At 46.7% G+C, this 25,169-nt stretch overlaps 1 protein-coding gene across 1 annotated transcript in view; it reads left to right on the top strand.

Moving 5' to 3' along the window:
- The window catches only part of SLC9A9 (solute carrier family 9 member A9), a 484,070-nt gene that overhangs the window by 267,015 nt on the left and 191,886 nt on the right, over positions 1-25,169 (top strand). The window contains exons 10-11 of the mRNA XM_087818510.1: positions 13,852-13,965; positions 15,477-15,588. Of these exons, the coding sequence (XP_087674636.1) occupies positions 13,852-13,965; positions 15,477-15,588 (226 nt within the window). The remainder of the gene's footprint in view (positions 1-13,851; positions 13,966-15,476; positions 15,589-25,169) is intronic.

Here is a 25,169-nt window from a genome sequence, read left to right as displayed (position 1 = left end):
ACAAAAGGAGAGAACAAAACTGAACAGTGTTAGGCAAAAATGGAGAACACAGCTGCAGGTGCTGTGAAGGCTGAAAAGATAAGGACCCATCATGCAGGATTGATGAATATAAATCTAAAATCTTAGATGAAATGGAAAATTTCCTAGAAACATAGAACTTGCCAAAGCTATCTGAAGTGTGTGTGTGTGGGGGGGGGGGAATAAACAGACATGTAATCATTAGAGAAAGTGAATCAGGAGCTAAAAATCCATTTACCAAAAAAACGCAAGGCCCAGATTATTTCATAGGTGAATCCTAGTGAACTTCCAAGGAATAGATCATTCAATTTTATACAAACCTTTCAAGAAAAAGATAAAGGAGGGAGGCATCCCTAAATCATGCCTTTTATACAAGCTATTATAATACTCCTGGAGCCAAAACCAGTCAATAGCAGTAATAAAATGGACAAGCACATGCCAATCTCAAATATGAACATAGATACAAAGGTTATGAACAAAGTACCAGCCTGCAGATTCATCCATGTGAAAAAAGTACGTAGCAACTGAGCTGGTTTTATCCCGGGGATGCAAGGATACTGCAATATTAGAATGTTGTTAGTATAATTTACCCCGTTAACAAGTGAAAAGAAGACATCTCAGTAGGTATAGAAAAAGCATTGCAAGGGGAAGCAAAGACTCAACACATACCGAGTATGAAGTCCTCGGCAGTGGAGCAAGGAAGGCGTCCTCTACCTAAGGGGGCAGCTAGCAAAACCCCGCAGGAAACACCGCACAGGGCGGCGAACCGCTCGAGGTGCGCTCCCTGTAAAGCGTTTACTGCGACTTCTCCTGCTGATGTATGTTTTGGTTTTCTTCATATTTTTTATTTTAAGCAGTGAGCATCTCATAAATCTATGCATATTTGTCACGTAATTTCCCTAGGATAAATTCCAAGAGGTAGAATTGCTCAGTTCAAGGTTTTACCTCCTATAAATATGATGTTTCCCGAATTTCTATGTGGGAGGACTGTGCGCAGTTACAGTGACACAAGGCAGTCCTGGGAGTTCTCTCTTCTTTCGTTTCATTCATTCAGCGGGTGGACTGGGGCTGTGACATGCTAAGCTCGCCGCTGGGAGCTGGTGGTCAGTGTAAACAGTGTGGGCGTGGGCACCCCCTGGAGCTCACACGTTAGTTCTGGGGTCATCTGTATCTCTGATTTGAGAAATTGCCTGTTGGTGACTTTACTCATTTCTCTGAGTGTTCAGTTTGATTTTTCCGGAAGGCTCGAGAATCTAGGGTGTTCAGCGTCTAAACTATAAGGGGTATAGGAAGGAGATCTCTTTGGGTAAATTAACTTTGTTCCCAAATCAAAAAGAGAACAAATAGAAAAACAGAATTGTATTTAGATGGGACAAAGAAGAAAGTATCTGAAATAGGTAAGCCCCCCAAACCTGAAATGTGTGAGTCCTCGGCGGTGGACGGGGTGCCAGGCGCAAGCCGACCGTGCCGCCTTGGCCGCGAGCAGCCCTGCAGGACTCCTGCCATGGGCAGTGATTTGACCCGATTTAAACTCAGAAACCCCACAGAGGAGGACCCCTCAATGCCACTGATCATTTTCAATCAGCAGCTTTAACTCTAAAAATGACACAAAAATTAGCTCTGACCAGGTGGAAAACTAGCTTCAGCTGCTGGCTCTTTCCTCCCAGGTCACACCCGGAGAAACTCCGTTACTGAGAAGAAACACGCGGCTGAGCCAGGACCAAAACTGGGACGAGGCCGGGGTGGCCCTGAGGTGGTGGAGGGTGGTGGCGCCTGGGTGGCAGCAGAGGGGGAGCGGGCCAGAGGTTTTAACCTCTGCGTTTACCTCTTCCCTCGTGGTTTTGGGGTGATCTTCTCCTGCCTTATTGCAACAGCCTAGGGCATGCCCTGCGGGTCAGCGGGGTAGCACCTGGGCAGCATGGAAGCCGGGCCAGGGGGGGGGGGTGGCGAGGGGTGGCGAGGGGTGGCGAGGGGTGGCGAGGGGTGGCGAGCTGCCCTGCCTGCCCTGGAGCATATTCTCTGCCATCTCCTGCGGCCAAATCCCAGCTGATGGAAAAGGACCGGCAGAGATCGCCTCTTCCCAGCTTTGCCTCACTCTGCCGATGGAGCCTCTGTCAGAGGAACTGCCCGGACAGTAAGCTCGACTCAGCTTGGGGAATGATAAAAAATCTGGCGGTGCTGAGGGCCCTCAGCCCGGAGCTCATCCCTTCCCATCTCCTGAAAACCCCTGAGGGACCCTGTAGTGTGTGTAGTGCCTCCTCGCAGCACTGCAGGCAGGACTGACGCCAGGCAAGCACGAGCCTGCAGGCCGAGCTGGCAAGACGCCGATGCACGCGACTGCTGTGTGAGAGACACTAAGACGGACACAGACCACATGAAGCAAAACTATTGGAACAGACGCACAAAGGGTTTCAAGTAGACAAAACTAGTGTCCTTAAAGAGATAAAAGAGAATATAGTGACATAAAGCAGGTACAAGAAGTTTTAAAAGAACCAAATGGAGATACAAGGCTGGGGTAAAGTAGGTTAATAATAATAATAAATAATACAATAGTAAATAAATCATACAGAATGAACTCTGTGTTTCACATACTCACAACTGTAAACCTACTTGTGCCCCACCCCTGTATTACATTGGAAAAAAAAAAAAGTTGAAATAGAGAAGAAACGGACACTCACTTTTATCCAACACAAAATCAGAACTGGTCAATTAATGGGAAACTCAGGGAAAGCAAGGAATCATTTTTTAAAAAATGGCACAGCCTGGCCGGCGTGGCTCAGTGGTTCAGCATCAACCTGTGATCCAGGAGATCGCAGTTCGGTTCCTGGTCAGGGCACAGGCCCGGGTTGGGGCTCGATCCCCAGTGGGGAGCGCGCAGGAGGCAGCCGATCAATGACTCTCATCATTGATGTTTCTCTCTCCCTCTCCCTTCCTCTCTCTGAAATCAATAAAGAGATATATATTTTAAATGTCATGAATACCTCTGACATCTAATTGTCACTTATATAAACACATGGTTGCTTGCCAATGTTTTGATAGAGGAAGGCTTTTTCTTTGAATCTAGAGTCCCAGGTTGTCTTTCTTGCACAAAGCACACCCAAAACATATCTAGCAGAACCTCCAGTTTCCACGTCTGTGTCTTTAGCTCAGAGCCAAGAACGAAAAGACATTGGCAAAGGAATATAAGTTAAGAATCCTTCTATATTCAAAGATATATTTTTGCAACATTTTGCAGTTCTTCTCACTACTAATTTAGTGGCATTTCTAAGCAACTAAATTGTATCAAGTCTTTTCTACACATTTAACTTGTTTTTTGAAAAAAAATATCAACTCTTTCATATTCACCCTAATTACTCTATGTATTTAAATTCCACAATTATAAATACCACTTGAAATCTGAGATAAACAGATTTTGGAACAAGTGGAGTGGAGTTTTTTTAAGCCTACAACTCCTGTGTTGGGAGCAGAAGTGACTTGGGCAGCCTGGGGAGAAACTCAGTAGCCACCAGCCTGAGTGTGCAAAAGTCAGAGGTCGCTGTGCTTCACAGCAGGCCTGTAGGACTCAGCTGGAGAGGACACTGGTTAGGAGCTTCTGGTGCACACATGCAGCAGAGTCTTTCCTTCTACATATGGCCATGATTTGCATGCATATAAACTATTGTCAACACCGTCAAAAATACACATATTGTCCAAGAGAACTTTCTGAGGGAACTTCCTGGGGTAACTTTACAGAACCTAAACAGTTTAGAACAAAAATAAAACTAGCTCTAACCCACCCAAATAAGTCAAAGCTAAAGTGCTCATGCAGACTTGACGTATGCATGCATGGTTTTTAATGTGAAAATGCAACCACCATCCATCGAAACAAAGAGAAATACATCTTGTACTGTAGTGACTCATACATTTTGAAATTCTGTGTCTTCTGTCAAGGGTGTGTGACAGCTTAAATACAAAGGGACTTTAGGAAGAAAGACCACTAAGTCATCAGTGTGAAAGAAGCGTTCAGTGTAAGCGCCGAGAGTCAGCACTCACTGCATTTTAACGTTCATTACAAAGAAATGAGTCAAGAAAACTTAATTTTTACCAGCTATTGATTTATTGACATCCATGCCTTCATAAAAATCATTTGATGGCTCTTCTCCAGTTGAATGGCGTTATTCAAACGTCACATGATTTTGTTTTCGTTTTCATTGATTTCTCTGCTTTACTAAGACTCGCTCTGCAGCGGACTCAGCGCTCCACCCGAGCCTCACGCTCCCTGTCGAGGGCCTTCCCTGCGCCCCCCGCCCGAGTTCAAAACCTCCCTAATGAAAACCATTCCTAACCCTTAGTTGCGTTTCTTTTCCTTTTCTTTGTCAAATAAATTAAATCTATAATCATCTGGAGAACAAAATATTGAATTTGACTGTTGCTGCTTACGTGTAGTTTAAGGTTGAGTGTCATGTACATACATTAGACTTGAAATCATTGAAATACACGAGAAAAAACAGCTGTACCTTTTTACCTTCTAAATTGTAAGATACCTACCTCTGTGTATTATGCAAAAGACCCCAAAGCAAAATGAAAAGCTGAGAATAGAATTTATTTCGTCAGGTTAAGTAGCAAATCCATTTCGTCTTCAGAATCTCTTCTGGCAAAAATAGAAGATGGGGAAAGGTGGTAAAAGAAATGTTTTTGAAAAGTTGTAATTACGGTTGTACTATTAGAGTTACTCAAAATCAGCTACTTTAGGAAGGTTATCAATGTAATTTAAACATGATGAAGGATAACAGAAATGACAGTGTTTATTGGAAACAACATGAAGTGAAGGAGCTTTTGAAATTTTCAAGCTAGTGAGACAGTCAAATGTTATTTCAAACAAGTGCTTCAGCTCCCAGCTCTGATATATAGGAGGAAAAGCCTTTTTTAATAGATGCCGGTTTGATCCTGATGCTTCGCATTCCCTGATGTTCCGCGTTTCCCTGTGAAACAGCTCAGCATAAGCAGCACTGACCAGCGTCCTCAGTCCTGGGTGTTCAGTCTGCGGTGCTTTCGTCCCGGAGGTGGGCCGGCGCGGCGAGGTCAGGGCACAGCTCGTGGCGCGGGGCTCCCCTCCTGTGCGTTGCCAGTGGGGACTGTCATGTTGAGGGAGCGCAGGGCCCTCGGGGCGAGGCCGGCGGTCCTCGGAGGCTGCCGCTCGACACTGGCTCAGCCCAGGGACCCTAACAGGTGACACCGCCAGAGACCTGCCCCTTTTGTGTACATTCTTCCTGCTCCCGCTCAAGAGAGAATTTAACCTGCGCTAATTAAAAAGACGAAAAGACACACAAGGTGGATAATAAAGGAGATTAAGGACAGCTAGAGGGAAAAGTTAAAGAAATGGAATATTCACCTTTAGAAATGTTGATAACGGGTGAATTTCCCACGCCGGCACCTGGTATAAACACTGTATGGGTAGTTCCTTTGGTTCCTCATTAAGAGGCGTTTTGAAAACCGAGGTCTAGTTTCCGCAGAGCAGCTGCGCTGGGCGAGCAGGTGCTTTCCGCAGCCGTCCTGGCGGCCGGGCGCAGAGGCGCCGACTGGGCCGCTCGCCGAGGGGGTGCTTCCGACACAGGGTTTGATCTCAGCTTAAACAGCGCCTGGGCTTTTACCCCGCGGGGGCAGGTGGAATTCCACCTCATAGGGCAGTGAGGAGCGTGGTGCCGAAGCGCCGCTGGGGCAGGGCCCCCCCGAGGGCGCCTCCTGGGCAGCTGCCCCGGCATCCCTGGGAGGCCAGGCTCCCTCGTCCTCAGGTGACGCATCACAGTTTCTAGACTCAAGGCTCCACGTGCCACCCGCAGAGTCCTGGCAGAATGTTCACTTTCAGGACTAGGGAGGCCGCAACTGTCAAATAGAGACTCTCCTGCCGTCAGCGCAGAGCTGGGTGGAGTAAAACGATGCCCTATTGACTTACTTTCCATAGACCAAAGAGGCAGGGGTAGGGTAAGTAGTTGAGAGCAATAAAGAAACAAATTTCAGCTCAGGGTGAGGAAGGATTTTCTAACAGGTACAAATATCCAAAAATGCCGTTTGCTTTTTTGGAAGGAGTGGGAGTGGTGAGGTCTCTGCCCTTGGCCATGCTCAGTTACAGGCTGGGCCGCCCGGGGACGGGGGAGCCACCAAGAGCTGGCTGTATGTCTGACCCGCACATTGCAAGGCAATTCTACCCTTGAAATCTTGAGATCCTATGTTGTGTGGACTGTGTGTCTGCATTTAAATTCATCAAATAGACCTATGGCCAACTTATGTGGGGACCAATGTTTCTCATCAATATCATGATAATAAACACTCTGTAAAGATAGAGACTTGAGAAGCTATTCTTTTTATTATTATTATTATTTATTTATCTTTGTTGTTGAAGGTATTACAGTTGTCCCCTTTTTCCCCTCACTGACCTCCTCTAACCGGCATCCACCCCCTCCCCAGCCTTCCCCATAACACTGTCTGTGTCCGTGGGTTATGCATATGTGCATATAAATTCTTTGGTTAATCTCTCCCCACCCTCTCCCCCTCCCCACCTTCCCTCTGAGATCCCTCAGTCTGTTCCATGCTTCTAAGTCTCTGGATCTTAATTTAATAGTCTATTAACTTAAATGCAACCTTATAAAACCTTATACTGACTTTTACTTTAATAGCCAAACAAACAAACAAAACACTAAAAATTAAAAGTAGTAAACCTCCAGAAATAAAAACACTGTTATCAGTGTTTACTGGCTAAAGTAAAGTAATTTAGCAAATTTGTAGAAAATAACCTTTCCCTAAAGTTAGAAGCTCAGTGATTTCAAGAAACTCTGGCTACAGTATTTATGCAGTTTAATGAAGCTCAATTCCTTGCAGCTATAACTACATTTATTTCCCATATTAACTTTACTTACTTAATGATGCCTGTTCATCTTCCTAAAATGTGTTTTGTCATGTTTTAATAGGCTGTGCTTTTGAAATTTTCATGTTTTTAAAAGTCAAGCAAAAGGAGACCATGAAATGCAGGGTGGGAGAGGGCTGGGGAGCAGCCAGGAGTGCCTGGGGCTCAAGGTTCTCAAACAAGACAACAGGAGACAAAGTAGCAGCAAGTGGGACTTGCCCTCTACTTCAGGGTCTTCATCCCCAAACTGCACATCTTGGATTTGGATCCCACCTCCTACAATGGGGTAGAGACAGAACTTCCAAACCACAGGGAGTTTATCTTATTTTATGTTATTTACTTGATGGATATATATATATATATATATATATATATATAGCCTTTAAAATATTCCCTATCACAATTAAAGTCCTGAAAAATGAGTCCCATTAGCATTACTACTATTTTAGAAGTAGCAGTACTGATATTATTAGTGTCCCAAAGCTAGAAAGATCTCAAAGGCGTGCACTGATGCGCATCTGTAACATGGGTCTTCAGCTTCATTGGGGGGCCGCATGCTGGGAACCCTGGTCTTTACTCGCAGGCACTGAGGCCTTCAGACACTGAGTCCTAGTGGTGGAGACCACAGGCCTTCCACAGGATTCCTCCCTACGCTACCTCCAGAGCCCGTAGAAATGACTGAGTTCACTTTGACCAAATTTTCTCAGGACTTGGGACAAAACATGTTAGAACACCAAGAGCAAAAGTTTATAATTTTAATAGAATATATTGTAATATTTATTTGCAAACCCACAATATAGGAGAAAAACTAACCAGTTATACTCAACTTTGTTCAAAATAGTTATAAACTCAATAGGGTATAAGAGATGAAAGCTGAGATGGTCTCTAAAGAAAGCTGCCAGTTAGGAATAAAGGCAAACTTTATGAACAAGCAAATATGGATCTTGGGACAAAACTGTGGAGGAAATAAAAAAAAAAACATTTTTAGTTCTTCTTTTCTTTTTATTTGTGTTACAGTTTTGTGGGTTCTTTCACATTCCAGCTAAAATGGATTTCAGAGCATTACTTAGACCAGTAGATGGTCAGGGGATTGTGTCAAACTGCACGAAGCCAAATACAAGCCATGCTGAGGAATTCGCGTGAATTTAGTTAGTGTTAGTTAAGCCGGGCTTGATGAGCTGCTGCAATACTTCTCTACATAAACCATAGTAATATGGTAAATTTCTGTTCTTTTACTGATAGAAGCCAATAAAAATTAGTGATAAACGTATTTTATAAAGTAGACAATAAATAATTCAGACTAAAAACACAGTATCTAATAACAAAGCAGCCAGTTAAGTTGCTTAATTAACATGCATGGTTCCCATGAACTTTCAGAGGTTATAAATGCAGATTGTTCTCCGATGCCATTTAAATATCTGCCTAGTCTTGTTTGCACTATTAACTTGCCTTTTTTTTCCCTAAAGAAAAGCTTTGCCAGCAAAGATTACTTTTAACTTAGGTCCTCTCCAGAGGCTCACAAGCTGTAAATTGATGGAAATAAACAAATGTTGTTTATGTGCTGGATGAGTGAAATGTTGAGCCAGGTTATTGCTCGCCAGCGCTGAGGAGGAAGTAGGCTTGAGGACGTTCCTCCTGAATACTAACTGACTAGTTGGACATTGTTGTGATGATGATGATGATGATTGGTTCGGGGTTGGAGATTTTGTTTTTTGTTTTTGTCTTCATTTCAAACTGACCGATAAAGCTATTCCTTCAGTAGTTGAGTACTCCAGGCCACAGTAGGGCAGTGAAGTCCTGACAGTCAGATTGGCTGCTTCTGTTTTTGTGTGTGAAACAAAACTGAATTTGCCCACACATTTCATTAAGTGCCCTGGGAAGGAAATTACTGTGAGGTCTGTTAATTCGGAGGACTGTTATTACATGACACAAAGAGACAAGAGCGCTAGTCAGTGCTGCTACGTGCTTATGAGGGGAACCTTCTTTAATACTGACAACCATCTACAACTTACAATAAGTGAGCCTATCAGTTTGTCGGAGGTGTTTAAAAATTGACAAAAGCTAGTTCTGGCAAGAGTGTGGGGAAAAGGGCACCCTCTGCACTGTTCTTACAGGTGCAATTGGTGTATTCTTTCTGAAGTGCAGACTGGTAGGGTTAGCAGTGGAAATGGCGTTCTTGGGGTGCCATGAGGAAAATAATTTCCTGAGGCCCCCACCAGAGGATGGGGTTTTGTGGAAAGCTTTATTGATGATGTAAAGTTAAGGGGAGTTCACCTGTGAGGTCACATCTCTGTCCATCTTGCCATGGAAGACGCCCAATCTTGTCTTCAGCAGGGCCAGAATTAAGGCCACTGCCCGTAGTCCCAGCTCCATTTAAAGTACAGTGCAGTCCACCATCCTGCGTGTAGAGTCCGCATGGCCCTGGGCCACGCAGCTGCTTAAGGCCACATGCCTATGGAGAGAGACCAGGCAAGCCCAAGGGCAAGTGCACATCACAGAGCAAGAGAGCGAGGCCCAGCCCACAGGGACTCCGTCTGGGGAACTAAGCCAACAGCTGCTTCAAACTAACCAACTGACTTTCCGAGATCGCTGCTTCTGATGGGGTCCACCCCCTAGCCCATCCACTGTTCCTCGGGCTAGACTCGCAGGCAGGCCCCTTCCCTACGTCACCCTGACTTCTCTGTGCAAGCGCCATCTCCCCCTGTGTCTGTCCCCTTCCCCCAGTGATCTGTAGGGAGTGGGCCAGGGGTTCCCTGGGGAACGTGAAGCTGCAGTTTCCTGGTGAAACAAACAGGCTGTGCTTCCCACTGAGTATGCTCAGCAATGCCTGGCTCTCCCTTTGCTCTCTTCGTTTATTAATATTAGTAACTAGCTGATTATGATGATAACATTAGTATGTTGAAAAAGAAAATTTAATGTATATACTTTGACAGAAGTAGCCCATGTCTAAGAATTTTATTTAAGGAGGAATTGCTCAAATGGGGAGAGAGAATTGTATAGAGATGCTCAATGCAGCATTGTTTATAAGGGGAGAGATCTGGGCAAAAACAAACGTATAGTAATGGGTAACAGTGAAATAAAATTTGGTAGGAAGATACAAGGGGTTATTGTGCTGACATTAAATATTTTTTAATCCATTCAAACTTTTTGCCAAGGAAAGAGACTGAAAAATATTAAGTTAATAAAATAAGTTATATAAAAATATGGTCAGGTTTATGTAACATTACGCAAGTTGCCTATCCATCTTCTGATCTATAAATCATTTTTAAAAATGTCTCACAAAAAGATAAGTACTTTCATTGTTGCTGTTTGTGTTTTTCTGCACTCAAAAAACATTTTTAAAGAAAATAAGAAAGAAATTAGAATAGGTAAGAATGGGTGATAACTTCCTGCTTGAGCAAGGCCAAAGGAGGAAAACACTTGGAAAAATTTGTATTCTACTTTAAAACTTTTGTTTTAATTTAATCTAGTATTTTTAACTATGAAAGTAACACAAGTTTATAGTAAAAAGAAATAATAATAATAATAATAATACAGATGTCGAATGTCCATAAAGTGAAGTGAACGTTGCCTGTATATGTTACTGCACGTGATGGATTCATACATACACAAACATACCCTTTATTTCTTTAACTTACTTTTTATTATTTAACAATAGATACTAGATACCTTTATCAATCCATATAGAATTCTGTAAAATGTATTCTATTATATGATTGCATCGTATCGATTTAACTATTTCTTACATTATGGGTATTTGTCTCTAGGTTTTTGCTAATACAAACAATTCTTATAAAATTTCCTGATTGAAAATATTATACAAAATTGTGGTGTTTTGTTTTTCATTTCCACTCTTGATTCTTCTGGAATTTATTTGGATATAAGGAGTAAGTTAGGAATCCAACTTTAGTTTTGGCGATTTTTTTCCCAAATTAGGCAACTTTTCCTGTAACCTTTGTAAATAATTTATCTTTTCCCCCAATGATATTATAAAACTGTTATTTCTCTCTAAATTGATATGCATAAAGCTCTGGGTGGGAAACTGACCAAAATGACTCTTCACCCAGCAGAGTAAGTAGCAAGAAAAGGCAGCTGGGAGGGATGGCGGCCGCCAGAGCCGCTCTCCTCAGGGAGCAACCAGAAAGGCCGCGCGAAGCACAGAGAAGCAGGCGCCCAAAGGAACGGACAAAGCCGCCACGGCACCCAGGACTTGCAGGACCGAGAGACTAAATGAAAACAAATTAAAGCTGAAGTATGCGGAAGGCAGGAAATAATAAAGAGAGTAGAGAAATTAATGAAATGTGGAGAAAAGAGTACAGCGTAGAAAAATCAACAAAACCAAAGCTGCCTCATGGAAACACTCATAAAATTAATAGCTCCCCAACAAGATTTATCAGAAGGAAAACACACACATTACCAGTATTGGGAGGGGATGTAAACACAGACACAAAGAGACTGGAGGTTTACAAACAGCTTTATGCCAGTAAATAAGAAAATTTAGATGGAAGGACAAACACAACTGACTAAGACTAATACAGAAATGAATAGAAACTCTGACAATGCCATATCCATTAGCATAAAGGTATGTGTAGTTAAAAATATTTTATTAAAAGAACTCCAAGCCCAGAATTATTCTAAAATTTTTTATTGATTTGAGAGAGAGGGAGAAACATTAATTTGCTGTTCCACTTATTTATGCATCATTGGTTGATTCTTGTATGTGCCCTCACAGGGCATCGAACCTGCAACCTTGGAGTATCGGGACGACACTCTAACCATCTGAGCTACCCGACCAAGGCCCAGGATTCTTCTAAACATTTAAGGAAGAGAATAGAAACCTGCTTTGTGAACCATCAGTAACTTTAACAATACAACCTGGTAAAGGCTTTACAAGAAAGGACAATTATAAGCCGGTCTTTTGTCATAGAGACGCAAAAATACTAAACACAATATTAGAACATTAAATCCATTTTTAAAAAAGGATTAGAAGGTACATTGTTAATCTGTAAGAGTTTCTACAAGTACAGTAGAGAAATACTGAAAGTTTTCAGCATGAGACTGGGAGTAAGACAAAGAAGCCGTCACCCCCCCGCCCTGCGCTGTGCGCACCGTGCCAGAGGCCTGACACGTGGGAGAGACGACACGGAAAGGGAAAAGCAAAGCTATCCTTACTTGGAAAAAACATGATTGTGAAAATCCGAAACAATCTATCAATTAACTATAAGAATTATTCAATAAACTTAGTAAGGTCCTGCATACAAGATTAATAAAAAATCAATTGTATATGTGTATCTAGCAACAAACAGCTAGAAAAGAAACTTTGAAAAGGGTGCCATTTACAATAGCAACAAAAACCATCAAATATCTAAGAATAAATCTAGCAAAAGATCTTCATAAAGAAATTACCGAGATGTATAAAAAAATAAAAAAGTCATAATAACATGATGTTTGTGTATTCCATGCTGTAACGACGCGCACGCCCCCAAATCACCGTACAGCCAATGCAGTTCTGCTGAAACGCCAGTCATTGATATTTTTTGCAAATGAACAAACCGGTTCCTAGGTCCCAGTGGCAATGTCAAGAGACAGAGTGTGGCTGAGAACCAGCAGCCACACCACGTGCTGACGACCGGCACCAACCAGGCCGCCGTCGGGAGGCCGCCCGGGCCTCAGAAGCCTCGGGGCTCCCCTGGGCTCCCCGGGGACTGGGAACGCGAGCTGTTCCCAGAGCAGAGTTCCCCACGGCCGGCTGCGCACCGCGCCTGTCCGTAAAGGGGACGATAAACAAACTGTGACACGTCCACGCTCAGGAAACAAGCTGCTTCTACGCACAAAGGGGAGGAGTTCACAAACAGTGCCGAGCGAAAGGTGGGAATGCGAGTCGGTGCGCACGGCTGGGTCCCATTCACGTGAAACTGGGAAGCGGGGGGCGCTGACGTGTGATGTCGAGGGGCTGACGGCCTGTGGCTGCCTCGGGCGGGCGGGCGGGCGGCCGTGGGAAGGGCGCAGGGTCCCTGGGCGCTGGCAACGCTCTCCTTTCAAACCCGAGCTGCGAGCGCTGGGCCAGCTGCTGCCTGAGGGCCGGCCGCGAGCAGCTGGCCAGGCCTCCTGCTGATGCGCCAGGGTCCGGGGTTTGACCCCCTCAGCGCGCACAGGCCCTGGGGGGCGCTGTCCAGGTTCAACCTAAATCATTTAGTTAGAGGTCCCGGGATAAGCCTGGGGGCACTCCCCGGCACGGACGCTGTCACCCGGCCCCCTGAGCGGGAGCACCTGGCGTGTCCTTGCTGCGTGAGCTGATCCCTGGGCTTCAACGTGTTCGTCTCCAGCCAGAAACTGGAGGCGCTTAGTGGACATAGCTACATCAGTCAATTTAGTGAGTCTCGTTGTCTGAAGTTTACAATGCGCTGGTCGTTCCAGTGTTGAAGGACTGGCGACATTCACCCCCTTCCTAGTTTCCAAGTCGGTCCCTCCCACCTGCCTGCGGACAGTGACTGAGCTGCAGGTTTCCTCAGGTTCTGAGAACCCAAGGGCACCCCCTGGCCGACTGCGGGGGATCCAAACCATCTCTGCGTGGTTTGCTACCGTCCGCCTTAAGCAAAGCACGTAGCTTCAGTTTCTCGATGGAATAGTCTGTCGTCCCAGTAGGAATTGTCCCATGGAGGGTACACGCTGGTTAAGATGGCCCAGGGGACTCTCTGGCCGCCTTGCAGCTGGAAAGAAGGATGGGACGTGGATCTGGCTTGGCGTCCGGCCCCGGGCAGAGCCACAGGGGGGCCAGCTCTCCCGACAGGACGGGCAGGGCCCCCCCGCGCCCTGCAGGAGCTCAGCGCAAGGCCGAAGGGACAGCCCTCCCAGATACAGGGAGCCATCAGTCAGCAAACACACCTACAGGTTATTAAGTGGACTCAAACCCCAGTTGTAACTGATGATTTTGGTCTCTGTTTCGTTTCCAGTTGTTTGAATTTATGAACTTCCTGGCTGAGAACGTCATCTTCTGCTACATGGGCCTGGCCTTGTTCACGTTCCAGAACCACATCTTCAGTGGTCTCTTCATACTCGGAACCTTCGTATCCTTGGAAATGCAGACCGGGGCTAGTGAGAGAGAACCGGCTCTGTGCTCTCACTGATTATTCTGTTAAATTGTTACAGTAATTTCCCCAGGTTTAGGGCATGGCTCAAATTTAAGGCAGATACAGAATTTCTAGTTAGGGGAGAAAAAGTCCTAAGAAACTGGGGCCTTTAATAAATGCTTACGGTTCAGCGGGAGAACTTGGGTAGATCCTGGGGGGAAAGGGAAAACTAGAGGAGAGTGACTTTTTTGAATATCCAAAATATGTTTAAAATTATGAATCATTTGCATAAAAATGTCAACCCAACCCATTCATTATCATGATCAGAAGACAGCGAGACTACTAAGCTCTAGAAATATTTTCATTATAAGATGGTAAAATTTTTTCAGTAAGGACTTTGAAAATAGGACATGCTGATTAAAGACCAAATGAAATTAGCACGGTGGATAGGTTTTCAATATCTTAATAATTGGGCACATGTAAGTTTATTTTAATAAGGTAACCCTTTCTTATATACAAAATAACAGAAAATCTAGACCTCATTTTCAGTGCAGAGGACTTTTCTAGCACGAGGCCTGGCGTGCAGGCTTCCCAGTGGGAATGGATATCTGAACAAAAGGATACCAAGCATGGGAGACGTCCCCAAGGACAGTCAGCAGCTGTTGTCCTCCTTTCCACTTGGAAAATGGACACATGTCCCCTCAGATCACAGGTAGATGGCCTTACAGCCAGAGTCAAAACGCTTTGTCAGAACCCTGTTCTCACCAAGCACCTGCCTCCTGCTCTCTGTTCGCTGAGCACTCAGCTCAACCCACAAATTTCATCCAAAACGTGGGTCTTAGACGGAAGCTCCTCTTGCCAAATAGCTCCATCAGATCTGAGGGTGAACCAGAACAGGCAGACTGTCAGGGAGGGGTCCGAGATGACAAAGGGAGAGATGGCTGCCTCCAATATTTTCATAGATTCTAACTTACAAAGTTTGAATTTAGTAAAACACCTCTTAAAACCTTACTTGTGTAGATAGGCAATTCCTCTCAAAATTAAATTCACCAAAAAAAAAAATAGTGAAGCCTGCTGGATCCAGGGCGTACAGACTGATGGGAAGTGGGGTGGTGATCAGGGCTGAGGTGCACTTATCTTTTCTGAGCCCTGCTCGAGAAGATGACGCCATAGCCCTGCACGCTCTCTGCCTCCGTTTGGCAGCAGAATTGAGTATAAAGTCAGCCATCAGCAATGTAAATGTGATGAGAGAATTCACAGCGATTGAAATGGTATTGGGTTAACAACTGTAAACCAAATCTATTCAAAGAAACGCAGCGTTCTCTATTATTTCTGGAAAGGAATTGGCATTGAAAGATGAGTTTTGGAAGCAAGTTGGACATACATCTACTGACATGTTGTCTGGGCCATAAAATAGAAAAACTGAAGGACAGCACACTTAAAGCTCAAGGACTCACACCCTCATCGCAGCAATGTTTTCCTCAATGCTTCCCTGTGCTTGCCGACAGCTGGCCATTTTTGTTGCCAGAGCCTGCAACATATATCCCCTTTCCTTCCTCCTGAATCTGGGCCGAAAGCAGAAGATACCCTGGAACTTCCAGCACATGATGATGTTCTCAGGTACGTGAGCCCCCCTGCGCTGCTGCTCTCTCTCCCAGCCCCACGCGGAAGGCCCCAGGACAGGCAGAGACCTCGGGGGAAGCGTGGCTCCCATTTACCCGCTGTAGCCAGCACCACACCCACACTTCTTAAGCTATGAGCAACAGAGGGATTTTTCTTTCCAGAAAAAAAAATGAAATTAAAGGAAATCTTGTTGGGATGGCCTCAAGGTACAGCATCTGCCAGGAAATGGCCCAGAATAGGTATTGGACTTTCTCCTGACCAGTTTTCATTTTGGGGAATTTGCATGATCTTTTCATAAATTGCATCCTCAAGGCAAGTCCTCTGACAATAACACCGTCCTTGTCTGATGCGAAAGCTCCTCTCCTCAGAACCCCTGGCCTCCCCTATGCTGGGCCCAGGAGCTCCTCACAGTCAGTGCAAAGCAGACCCTATCTGAGCATGCCCCGGTGCTGAGAAAACAAGTCCTCAGCGGCACTCGCCAGGTGCCAGAGCAGTTCCAGCGGCCGTGTGCGAGCTGACAAGGCCTCTGCAATCAAGAGGCGCATGTGCTACTTGCTTAAACCAAACCTGAAGGCTCCCTTTTCCAAAAGGAAATAAACCAGATGAGTTTGCTGACCCTGAACCACTCTGGGGATTGAGGTTTCTTTCTGTTCAATCAGTTTTCCGACCGTTAGTCTTCCCTGTTCTGAGACCTTTCCCCTTTCCCCTTACAAGCCTTCTAGGTGTGTTTACACTTACATCACACTCACGTGGCCGAGGACACGCGCTCCTGAGCTCCGGTCTGTGAGACTCCCCTCTAAGCCCAACAAAGTGCTCCCAAGCTGGCACTTTTAGAAGTAGTACTAGGAATAAAGGGCTTGTTTCACCTTCAGCTCCTTCTCGCCTGTTCCACACAGCAGAGGGTGGCAGCTTGGGGCTGTTGTTTAGTAGGGTGCAGGCCCGGGTTCGAGTTAAACCCCGCCCTCCCGGCCTCTGGCGGCGCCTCCCTTCGAGTGAGGGAGGAGCCAGGCGGGGTCGCCGGCCGCAGGTGGCCTCTGACTGGAGCAGCAATGATTAGGTAACGAGCTGACAGATTATGGGAAAGCAGGCGGCAAATGTGATCACCGGCCCGCGGAAGTCAGCGCTGGGCTGCTTTTTCACAAAGCGTTTCTAGGGCTTGAAAAGCTCTCTCCCTTCTTTCCCATCGGGACATCGGTAGTTGTCTCTGGAGAACACTGGCTTATTTTTAAAACTTGGATATTGCATTTAACCAATGTTTTATTTTACAAAGAAGACTTGGAGGAAAGTGTGGGTTTTCGGTGGCTACATGGGGAGCTGAAGTGTCTGCCCTAACGGCCGCCTGGCTTGATGGCTTCTCCAGGGGTTGGCACCTACATTTGCTCAGCTGTAGAATCGGGCTGCATTAAAGACCGAGGCCAACTATACGGTGTGCAGGACCGGGAGACGTGAAGAGGCCCTGAATTTGGTGGTATCTTTATGATATTCTAAAGCAGAAAGTCAGCAGACTATGGCCTTTGAACCAAATCTAGCCCCTGCCAATTTTGTAGATAACCCTGGAACACAGCTAGATCCCCCCTTTTTTAACATAGTGTCGGTGGCTGCCTTCGCACTACAAGGTCAGTGTGAGCTGTTGCAGCAGAAACCATATGGTCCACAAGATCTGAAATATTTATTCTCTGGCCCTGTTCTAAAGCATCACCTTTAATGGGGTTGGCATTACTGGTTTAATTCAGGGAATGCCAATCAGTTACTCCTGTCTTTAAAAATACCATCATGCCAATATTTCAGGGCACCTATACACATATAACTATAACGTCCAGAGTAGGATACCTGCTGTCTTCCCCCTTGAGCATCCATGTCATCTGCCAGCCATCCAGTCACTTACTGCTAGTGGTTTAGCAGTTTAACCTCAAAGTTCAGTGTCATCTTGGGCAAAAATGAGCTTCTGTTTGACTGGACTTTTGTTCACATTGAAATGAATCTGAACAATAAAGAGATTGGCTTACTTCCTGTTTTTATTACAAGTTAATATCGATGATATTCCCTCATATGGTGGAAAGAACATTGAATTTTCCACTAAAAACTGTCTTCTTAGCTTTAAAATGAGAAGATTACAATGTTATTTGGCTATGTAATGGGATCGTAGATGCTCAACTTGAAAGTCACTCTACACCTTTCTAAGGCCTTTCCTGAGCAGTGTGTTGAGACTCCCAGCCAGGGCAGAGTAGGACTAGGACAGGCATGTTGGTCTCTTTTGCAGACTGCGGGGCGGGAGAGGAGGGGGAGAGACGGGAGAGTGAGAGAGATGAGGAGGTTGGATATCTTGCTGACAATCTCAAGATGAACTAGAGATGAAACTGAGACTTGAACCCAAACTCCTTTACTTTGAACTTAGAGTCCCTCCTCCACATAACACTACTTCAGATTTACCCTCCAGGTCATGATTACAAAAGTTAAATCAAAACCATGCCCTTTCTAACCCAGACCGGTCCCAGCATGTCTAACATGTCCCTCATGCAAACCTAACCCCTGTGTAGTTCAAAACAAACCAAACCCATGGCAACCCCCCTTCTAGCCTCTGATGCTGGTGTTAACTGCACCTCAGACCCCACCAGAGTGCAGGATGCCTCAGGTGAGAGGTCACCACGGGCAAAGCAATATATTTCTTCAAAAGAGAAAGCTCCAGGGTCAGCTTTGGTTTTCAGCATGAATTCTGATATGCTATACCTCACTTAGGGCCTACGGTTTTAAATAGATTTGCCAGGAAAGAGAATTTAAAAGGTCAACTTCAGGTAAAGTAAACAGAGGAGGGGAGGTAAGGAGCAGTGTCCAGCCTGCTCTGGGTGAGTGAGCACAACCCCTGCTGAAACTCAAAGAAAAAGCCGGAACCCTTAACGAATGTGTGCTTTATAATATATTAATATAGCCCAATGTTCTTAATTATGTGCAGGGTGGTCTTGGCCATCCAATAAGAAGGGTGGCTTTGGTAGTCCTGCAGCAGCATCTAGTCGTCCATGCCTCACTAATAATTTATTTATTTATTTTTAGTTTATCTTTATTGTTGAAAGTATTGGATGCTTCACTAATAAATTCAGGTGGAGCCTTTCTGTGCATAGCTCAAACCACTCCCAGAATCCTTTGGAGTAAGGTAAAAAACAATGAACTGCCATCTAAAATGAGAGCATGAACTTACTTCCACACTCGCTCCTTCCCGGTCATCAGCTGGCCATTCAGCAGACACTCATCAACACCCTCTCCTGGGCAGGCACTCGGGTGCATGAAGACAGAGATGCAGGCCTTCCCTCGACAGGCCTGCGCCCAGCAGCAGCTGGGCTTCAGCTGGGCTCGGCTCCCCAGGACCCTGTGCCACAGCGGGTCAGCAGCCAGTCAGATAAGCCCAGAGCTTTCTGTCGTAGTCGGTGACACCTACCATTTCATGATCCCTTTTCCACCATCTTTCCCCTCACCTAATGCACGTCTTTTGCACACTGGGCAGGAGAGCTGGCTGTGCTTCCAAGCACAAGATTCACTTGTAAAGTTAACAAAGCTTAAGCCCCAGGCTCCCTCACTACACAAGCCCCTCCAGGACGCTAGCAGTGTGTTCTGTGGTATGTACAGTTGTTGTAAGAGATATTTTTGTACTATTTTTCTTTAATCGTGTCCCCAAAATGTGTAAGTTTCTCAGGCCCCACAAAACCTGAATCAGATCAGTCTCCAAATCTGGATGTACCCAGAGGTGAAAGTGGACCAAGGACTCCAGCTGCTGGTAACTCACCTCCTCGCCATGAGCAGGGCCTGCAGTGGCACTGGGACTAGGGCCCAGCTCCATGGGGGGCTGTGGTGCAGCAGTGTTCTGAGTAAAGCTCACATAGTTCACGGAGGCTCCCACTCCACCCCCGCCACCTCTGCCTTTTGCCTCCAGAGTGAATTAAACTGAGTGAAGCAACTGTTGGGGCCCAGATTGAATTTCTCACCTAGCACAGACCCTACCTAATTCTTGTTGCACAGTAATCTACACACACGCTTGTACACACACACACACGCTTGTACACACACACACACAGATACAAGCACATGCATGCACACACGCGCATGCACACACACGTGCACATACACATGCATGCACACGGCCTTAGGATCTGAACACGAGGAACGGTGTGGGACCAGGAGTAGTTGTCTGTCTTCTGTCTTCGGAAGCTGTTAGCAATGCCAGTTCTGGCTTGGGGAGCGAGGCTGCAGTCAAGAGTCAATTGGGGAAGATTACCCTGGGAATTTTTAAGACCTTTTTAGATTCAAGGCCAGGAGGTCAGAACTGCTCCTATGTATCATGTGACACCCAACACTAAGGACTTCAGTGACGCTAAGCTCCCCTGAGACTTCTCCGCACGGCCCTGCTGATGCCCGAGAGCTGCTCTCCCCCAGCTCTCACTCCTTTGGAACCAAGAGGCAGAGCTATGTGGTTTAAGTTGAAGGAGATGCGCTTCTCACAAATTAGCTTTCCCACTGACGTAATGCCTGGTACAAAGATCAGACCCCTTGTTTTAATTCAAACCCATGTGCTGCAATTTTTATTTAATTTAAAACTAAGTAAGAGCCAGGAGTTGCTGAAAGGAGGGACATGTCAAGCCCCGTTGAGCCCTGGCAGTCTTCCTGAAGCCACTGAGGCCACCAGGCTGCAGGCTGAGCCTCCGTACAGGGCGGCTGTGCTGGTGCGGACGCGGGGAGGCACAGAGCGTCTGGGCAGGTGAAGGAGCCTGGCTGATGGCAGAGCACATGCCCCTACAAGGCGTCCGTTTCTGCAGCCCTTTGAAGGGACACTGAAACCCTGATATGTCCTATTATATAGACTAGGGAGAGTTTTAGCAAGGGAAGTGTTACCTCTGTGCACAAATGTTTAAAGCCTTGCCCATGAGCTTGCACAGCCCTAGGTCACCAGGGCTTTGCTGCTAGAGTTGTCTGTTGCCCTTTGGCTGTCCCCAGTGTACATTAGCATTCAAGTAGCTGCCAGCAGCAGTAGAGTAAGAGCAAGGCAAGGAAGAAAAACTGAATTAAGAAAAGTTTTCCTTTTTTTACCTATTTTTTTTATTGTTGACACTATTACAGATGTCCCTCATTCCCCGCCTTTGCTCCCAGCAAGAAAACTTGCCCATTAGCATTCATTTCCCCTCAGTGGTGAAAGGTGCCATGATTACCCAAGTCGGGGGGCACCAGTGTTCTACAGAGGACAGCCTCGGAGCCATCAGTGTGGGAGGTGGTCTTGCACATTGTGTTTTTGGTGAGCCGTCGGTCAGGCAAAGGTCCAGCTAATTTGAGACTTTGACTCATAAGTGGCTTTACCCAGCTCAGGTATCAGTTCGACCAGGGAGAAAGCAGGCATGGGCTCGTGAAGGTGAGGAGCCGGTGTCACTGTCCCAGCAGCGCCTAAGACAGGAGCCTGTCCCTCACTCCTCAGCCAATGGACTCCATCGAGCCACCAGGACTGTCTCACAACAATTGCCAGGCACCACATAAGAGGGGCACCCTGTGTGCTCTCTTGATCCCGCGCACCTCAAAGTGCGCCCCTCAGACCAGCAGCTTTGGCATCGCTTGGGAGCTCCCTAGAAACACTGAATCCAAGTCTGCCGCTAACAGGCTCCCGGTTCCGTGAGCGGGTGAGCGTGCCAGGCGCAGTCCAGACGCAAGGGCAATGCGCACTCCCTGCCCGAGCCCTCTCCGCCGCTCAGTCCTCCTGCAGACGTCAGGCCGCGGGCGCCCCCATCCCAGTCTGCTGCTCACTCTCCCACTTGCCCCCTGATGGGCACGGAAATGCCAGCCAGGCCCTGCTTTTCTCCCGGTCCCAGGCCTGCTGCCTTCTCCTCCCTGCTCTGCCCAGACCCTCTCCGGGCCCCCACCCCCACGCTTCCTCCCGTCCTGTGGCTTAGGCCCCACTTCCTTGGGAGGCCTTGGAAAGTCCTCAAGCCTGGGTTGGCCCTGCTCAGCTGTTTGTATGGGCCCATTGCTTCCTCTCCCAGGGCCCCTCTCATTCCGCCCTGATTTGGGGCTGCCTGCCTGTGTGTCCCTCTAGACTGGGGGCTTCATGAGGCCGGTGCTTATCTGTTTGGCTCCCTCTTTACCTCGGCACCCAGCACACTATAATTTTAAAAAACAAAAGGCTTTATTTGTTGATCTCTGTCCTTAAAATTACTTAGCTCCCCCTGGGTGGGTGGGCAAGCCTGCCTGAGAGCTGCGGGTCTGGAAGGAAGGCCGCGGGGCTGAAGCACAGGAGCACCTCCCACAGGCAACTGGTGGGTGAAGGCCAAGGAACGCACGGGGCACCGCAGTCGAGCCGGCTCACACCGCACACTTCGCGGGACGCCGCTTGAGCAACAATAACCTCAAGAACAGAGATCAACAAATAAAACCTTTTTTTTAGATGGAAGAAAATATTTTCCCCGTGCTCACTTCTGGCGAAAACCGCTGCCCTGAGTGTGGACAGCAGTAAAGGCTGCTAACAGTTCCTCAAGTTTGTATCAGGATCCGAGAACAGCTTTGCAATCTTTGCTCGCTTTGCGTTGGGGGATGTCTTTGTGTTCCAGTTAAAAACCTAAGATCTCATTCAAAACTCGGGGACTTTTACTTAAGCCCTGTGCTTTGAATCAAGAATCAGGCTAAGCCTAACTTCAGCTTAGGAGAAAGACTTTTTTTAAGGTACAGGCAGGGCTTGTGTGAGGTTCTGAGCCGTCTCAGCAGCGGGGTCCTGACTCCGCTCTTCCCGTTTGTGGCTGCGGAGAGGCAGCCGGGAGGACAGCGCCCTGCTGTGAGCGTTCCTAGCCGGGCCTGCCTCGCCCCGGCGGTGTATCTCACCCTTCCGTGCTCTGTGCCTTCCTGCCCTGGACATATCTTGTGTAATTAATTACTCCACTCTCCCTTCCTTACCAGTCCAAGGCCACGAACCTCCTGATTTGGCACGGGCCAGGACTTCTCACCCAGTATAGATGAGCCTCCCCGCCCCACCACCCTCCCTGGCACCCACCGTGGCTTGGGGCAGGCGCTAGAGAGCAGAGGGGCCAAACGGAGGTCTTCTGCAGTCTTCCAACGGACAGGGTTAACCAACTAATGCTGGACATGAGTCATGAAAACGTTTTGACCAGTGCGTCAAGCCGTCCCACAAAGTCACCATGACTAATGAGTCACCACGAGCAGCACAGCTGGGTAGACCAGCAGAGTCGGTGTGTGAGTTGAGGTCCCCCTGAGTCCCCACAGTTCCAGCTGCTGAGCAAGTTTATGTGATGTGATGAGTTCAGAGCGTCCAAGGCTGAGCTGAGAGCTGTGGCCAGCCCCACAGAATTGTGTTCTCCTTGTATTAGGTCCAAACAGTATCATTCTTCACTTAGCTCCAAAATAAATTTACAATAAAAATTTCCATCTCTTGCATTTTTAGCAGCAAACTACATTCTGCTGCTTGGCAGGCTCAGTATTTTCTGAACAGGAGCTGCTCTTTGGAGCAGTGCGTGAGCTCGGGCTTGAAGCAGGCTCCTCACATGGGCCCCTTGATCAGCCCTCTCCACACCTCTGCTCCATGGGCTATGAAACAGGGACACAGTACTTACCTTCCATGGTCAATGGTGAAAACCAGACCAGAAAATATATACGAAGAGCTCAGCACAGGGTCTGCCTCCTGGGAAACACTCAACAAATGAGGGTTTCCATCAGTGTCTTTAACCACCGCAGGGGAGAGGGTCACGAGTGCTCCACAGAGATGTGATCCCTGTAAACTCGCGGCTGCTCCTGGGAAGCCCCCATCCGAGGCAGAGTCTTCACCAAAGCACGCTGGGCTGTGGGGTCACTGCCTGAGCCACTGCCAAGTGCCAGTGCCATGCCCCTGGAAGACAAGACCCGAGCTCCTCCTCCCCCCTTAAGGACAGTTGTTGATATTCTACCTTTAGTCCCAGCAGTGACTTAATCATGGCCCTAATGCATGAATCAAAATGCTGTAGCTCAAAGTACCGGCTTTCATGAGGAAGATATATTGTAGCCTGCTCTGAGACGGATTGACACGTGCAAAATGTCACTATCTACTTAGACATTTATTGAGTGTGAGGAACTGGCAAGACCCTGTACATGACCTGGCCATGCTACGTAGTGCGAGTGTAACCAAAAAGGGCAAGGGGCCCTCAAGAGGTGCTGAGTAATGACAGGAGGCCATCCAGCCTGTCACCTCTCCCTGTGTCTCAAGGATAAACTCCTAGAAGGATACAGGAAAATAAATGATTTTATCATTTAATTCAGGAATTTTCTATATACATTTTGGTTTTGCAGGATGCTCACAGTGTCACAAATATCTGATTTATGTTTTGAACCAAATTAACCTGTCCGCCCATTGAGGCAGCAAATGCACTACATGAATTTTTTTTCACTTTCTGCCTGAATTTGCTTACTAATTGCTTGTTTTCATATGCAGACATAACCTTAAAAAACTACCTTCACACAGAAACCAAGCTCAAAAAATTAGTCTGTCTATGCCAGGTACCAATCCCTCTAATTCTGCCCTGTGGCTAGAGTTCAAAAGAAGCCAATAAGATTGACTCAAGTAAGTGAAATATGCATATGAGCCCAGAGCAGTTACATTTAAAATGCCTTGTACTAAATTTCCATACTGTCATTAAGTAACGTGGGAATTTTGGGCATTAACTCTGATATATTGGGGAAGTTCAAATGCTGTTAGTGTAACCAAGTCCTTCACAGACAGACCACAGCTGTGAGCAGGGCGGGGACCCCACAGCACAGCCGCCCACTGACCCTCCCTGGACACCTCCTCCAGAAGCCCCAGGGCCTTTCAGAGACGCTGGCTCTGCATGAGAGCAGGAGACACTGAGGTGGGTGTCCTGCCTGTGAGCGAGCCTTCCCCGGCCTCTCCGGGACCCTTGGTCCCTTCCACCACCCACTCCCCTCAGTGCCTCACAAATGTCACTGGACTTCCCTGGAGCTGTATTAAATTCTACCAAAAAAAAAACACATAAAAGCATGCATGTTAACAAGTATTGCTATCCTTCCTCAACAGATTTCTGCCCTCCAGTTGTTTTTGATTATTTTCTTTCTGGCAGGAAGTTCATTTTGGCTGCATGAGGAAATGGCATTTTTGACTAGAGAGTGAAAAATCTATCATTTTAGTTTAGGGTGCCTGGGCTGGGGAACAGGAGAGAGAGGGGCGGGAAAGAGGCAGGGAAGGTAGGAGGGAAAGAAAAGAGAAAATGAGAGTGAGAAAGAGAGAGGGGGAGTTGGGGAGCAAAAGGCAAAACACCTATTTCAAAATGCTGCCTCCGTCTGATCTCCTGCCTAGAAAGGGGAAGAAAATGTTCTTCTTTGCCTCTTTCCTTGAAACCCAAATTCTTATGATAACCACAACTTTTTAAATCTCTGTTATGGGTTCAATATCCAATAGAGGGGATGAAACACAAATTGAATGACCTGCCATACCATTTACTCTGTAACTTTAACTGCTCCCTTCCTCCCAGGTCCTATTTTTTCATCTTCTAGGAAATATTACGGGGACATGTAAGGAGAGAGATGTAGAGAGCCTCGAGACAGGCTACCCTGCC

Source organism: Miniopterus natalensis, chromosome 6 (genome assembly GCF_054644295.1).
Source record: "Miniopterus natalensis isolate mMinNat1 chromosome 6, mMinNat1.hap1, whole genome shotgun sequence".
NCBI classification, from domain to species: Eukaryota; Metazoa; Chordata; class Mammalia; order Chiroptera; family Miniopteridae; genus Miniopterus; species Miniopterus natalensis.
This window is presented reverse-complemented; position numbering and strand designations above follow the sequence as displayed.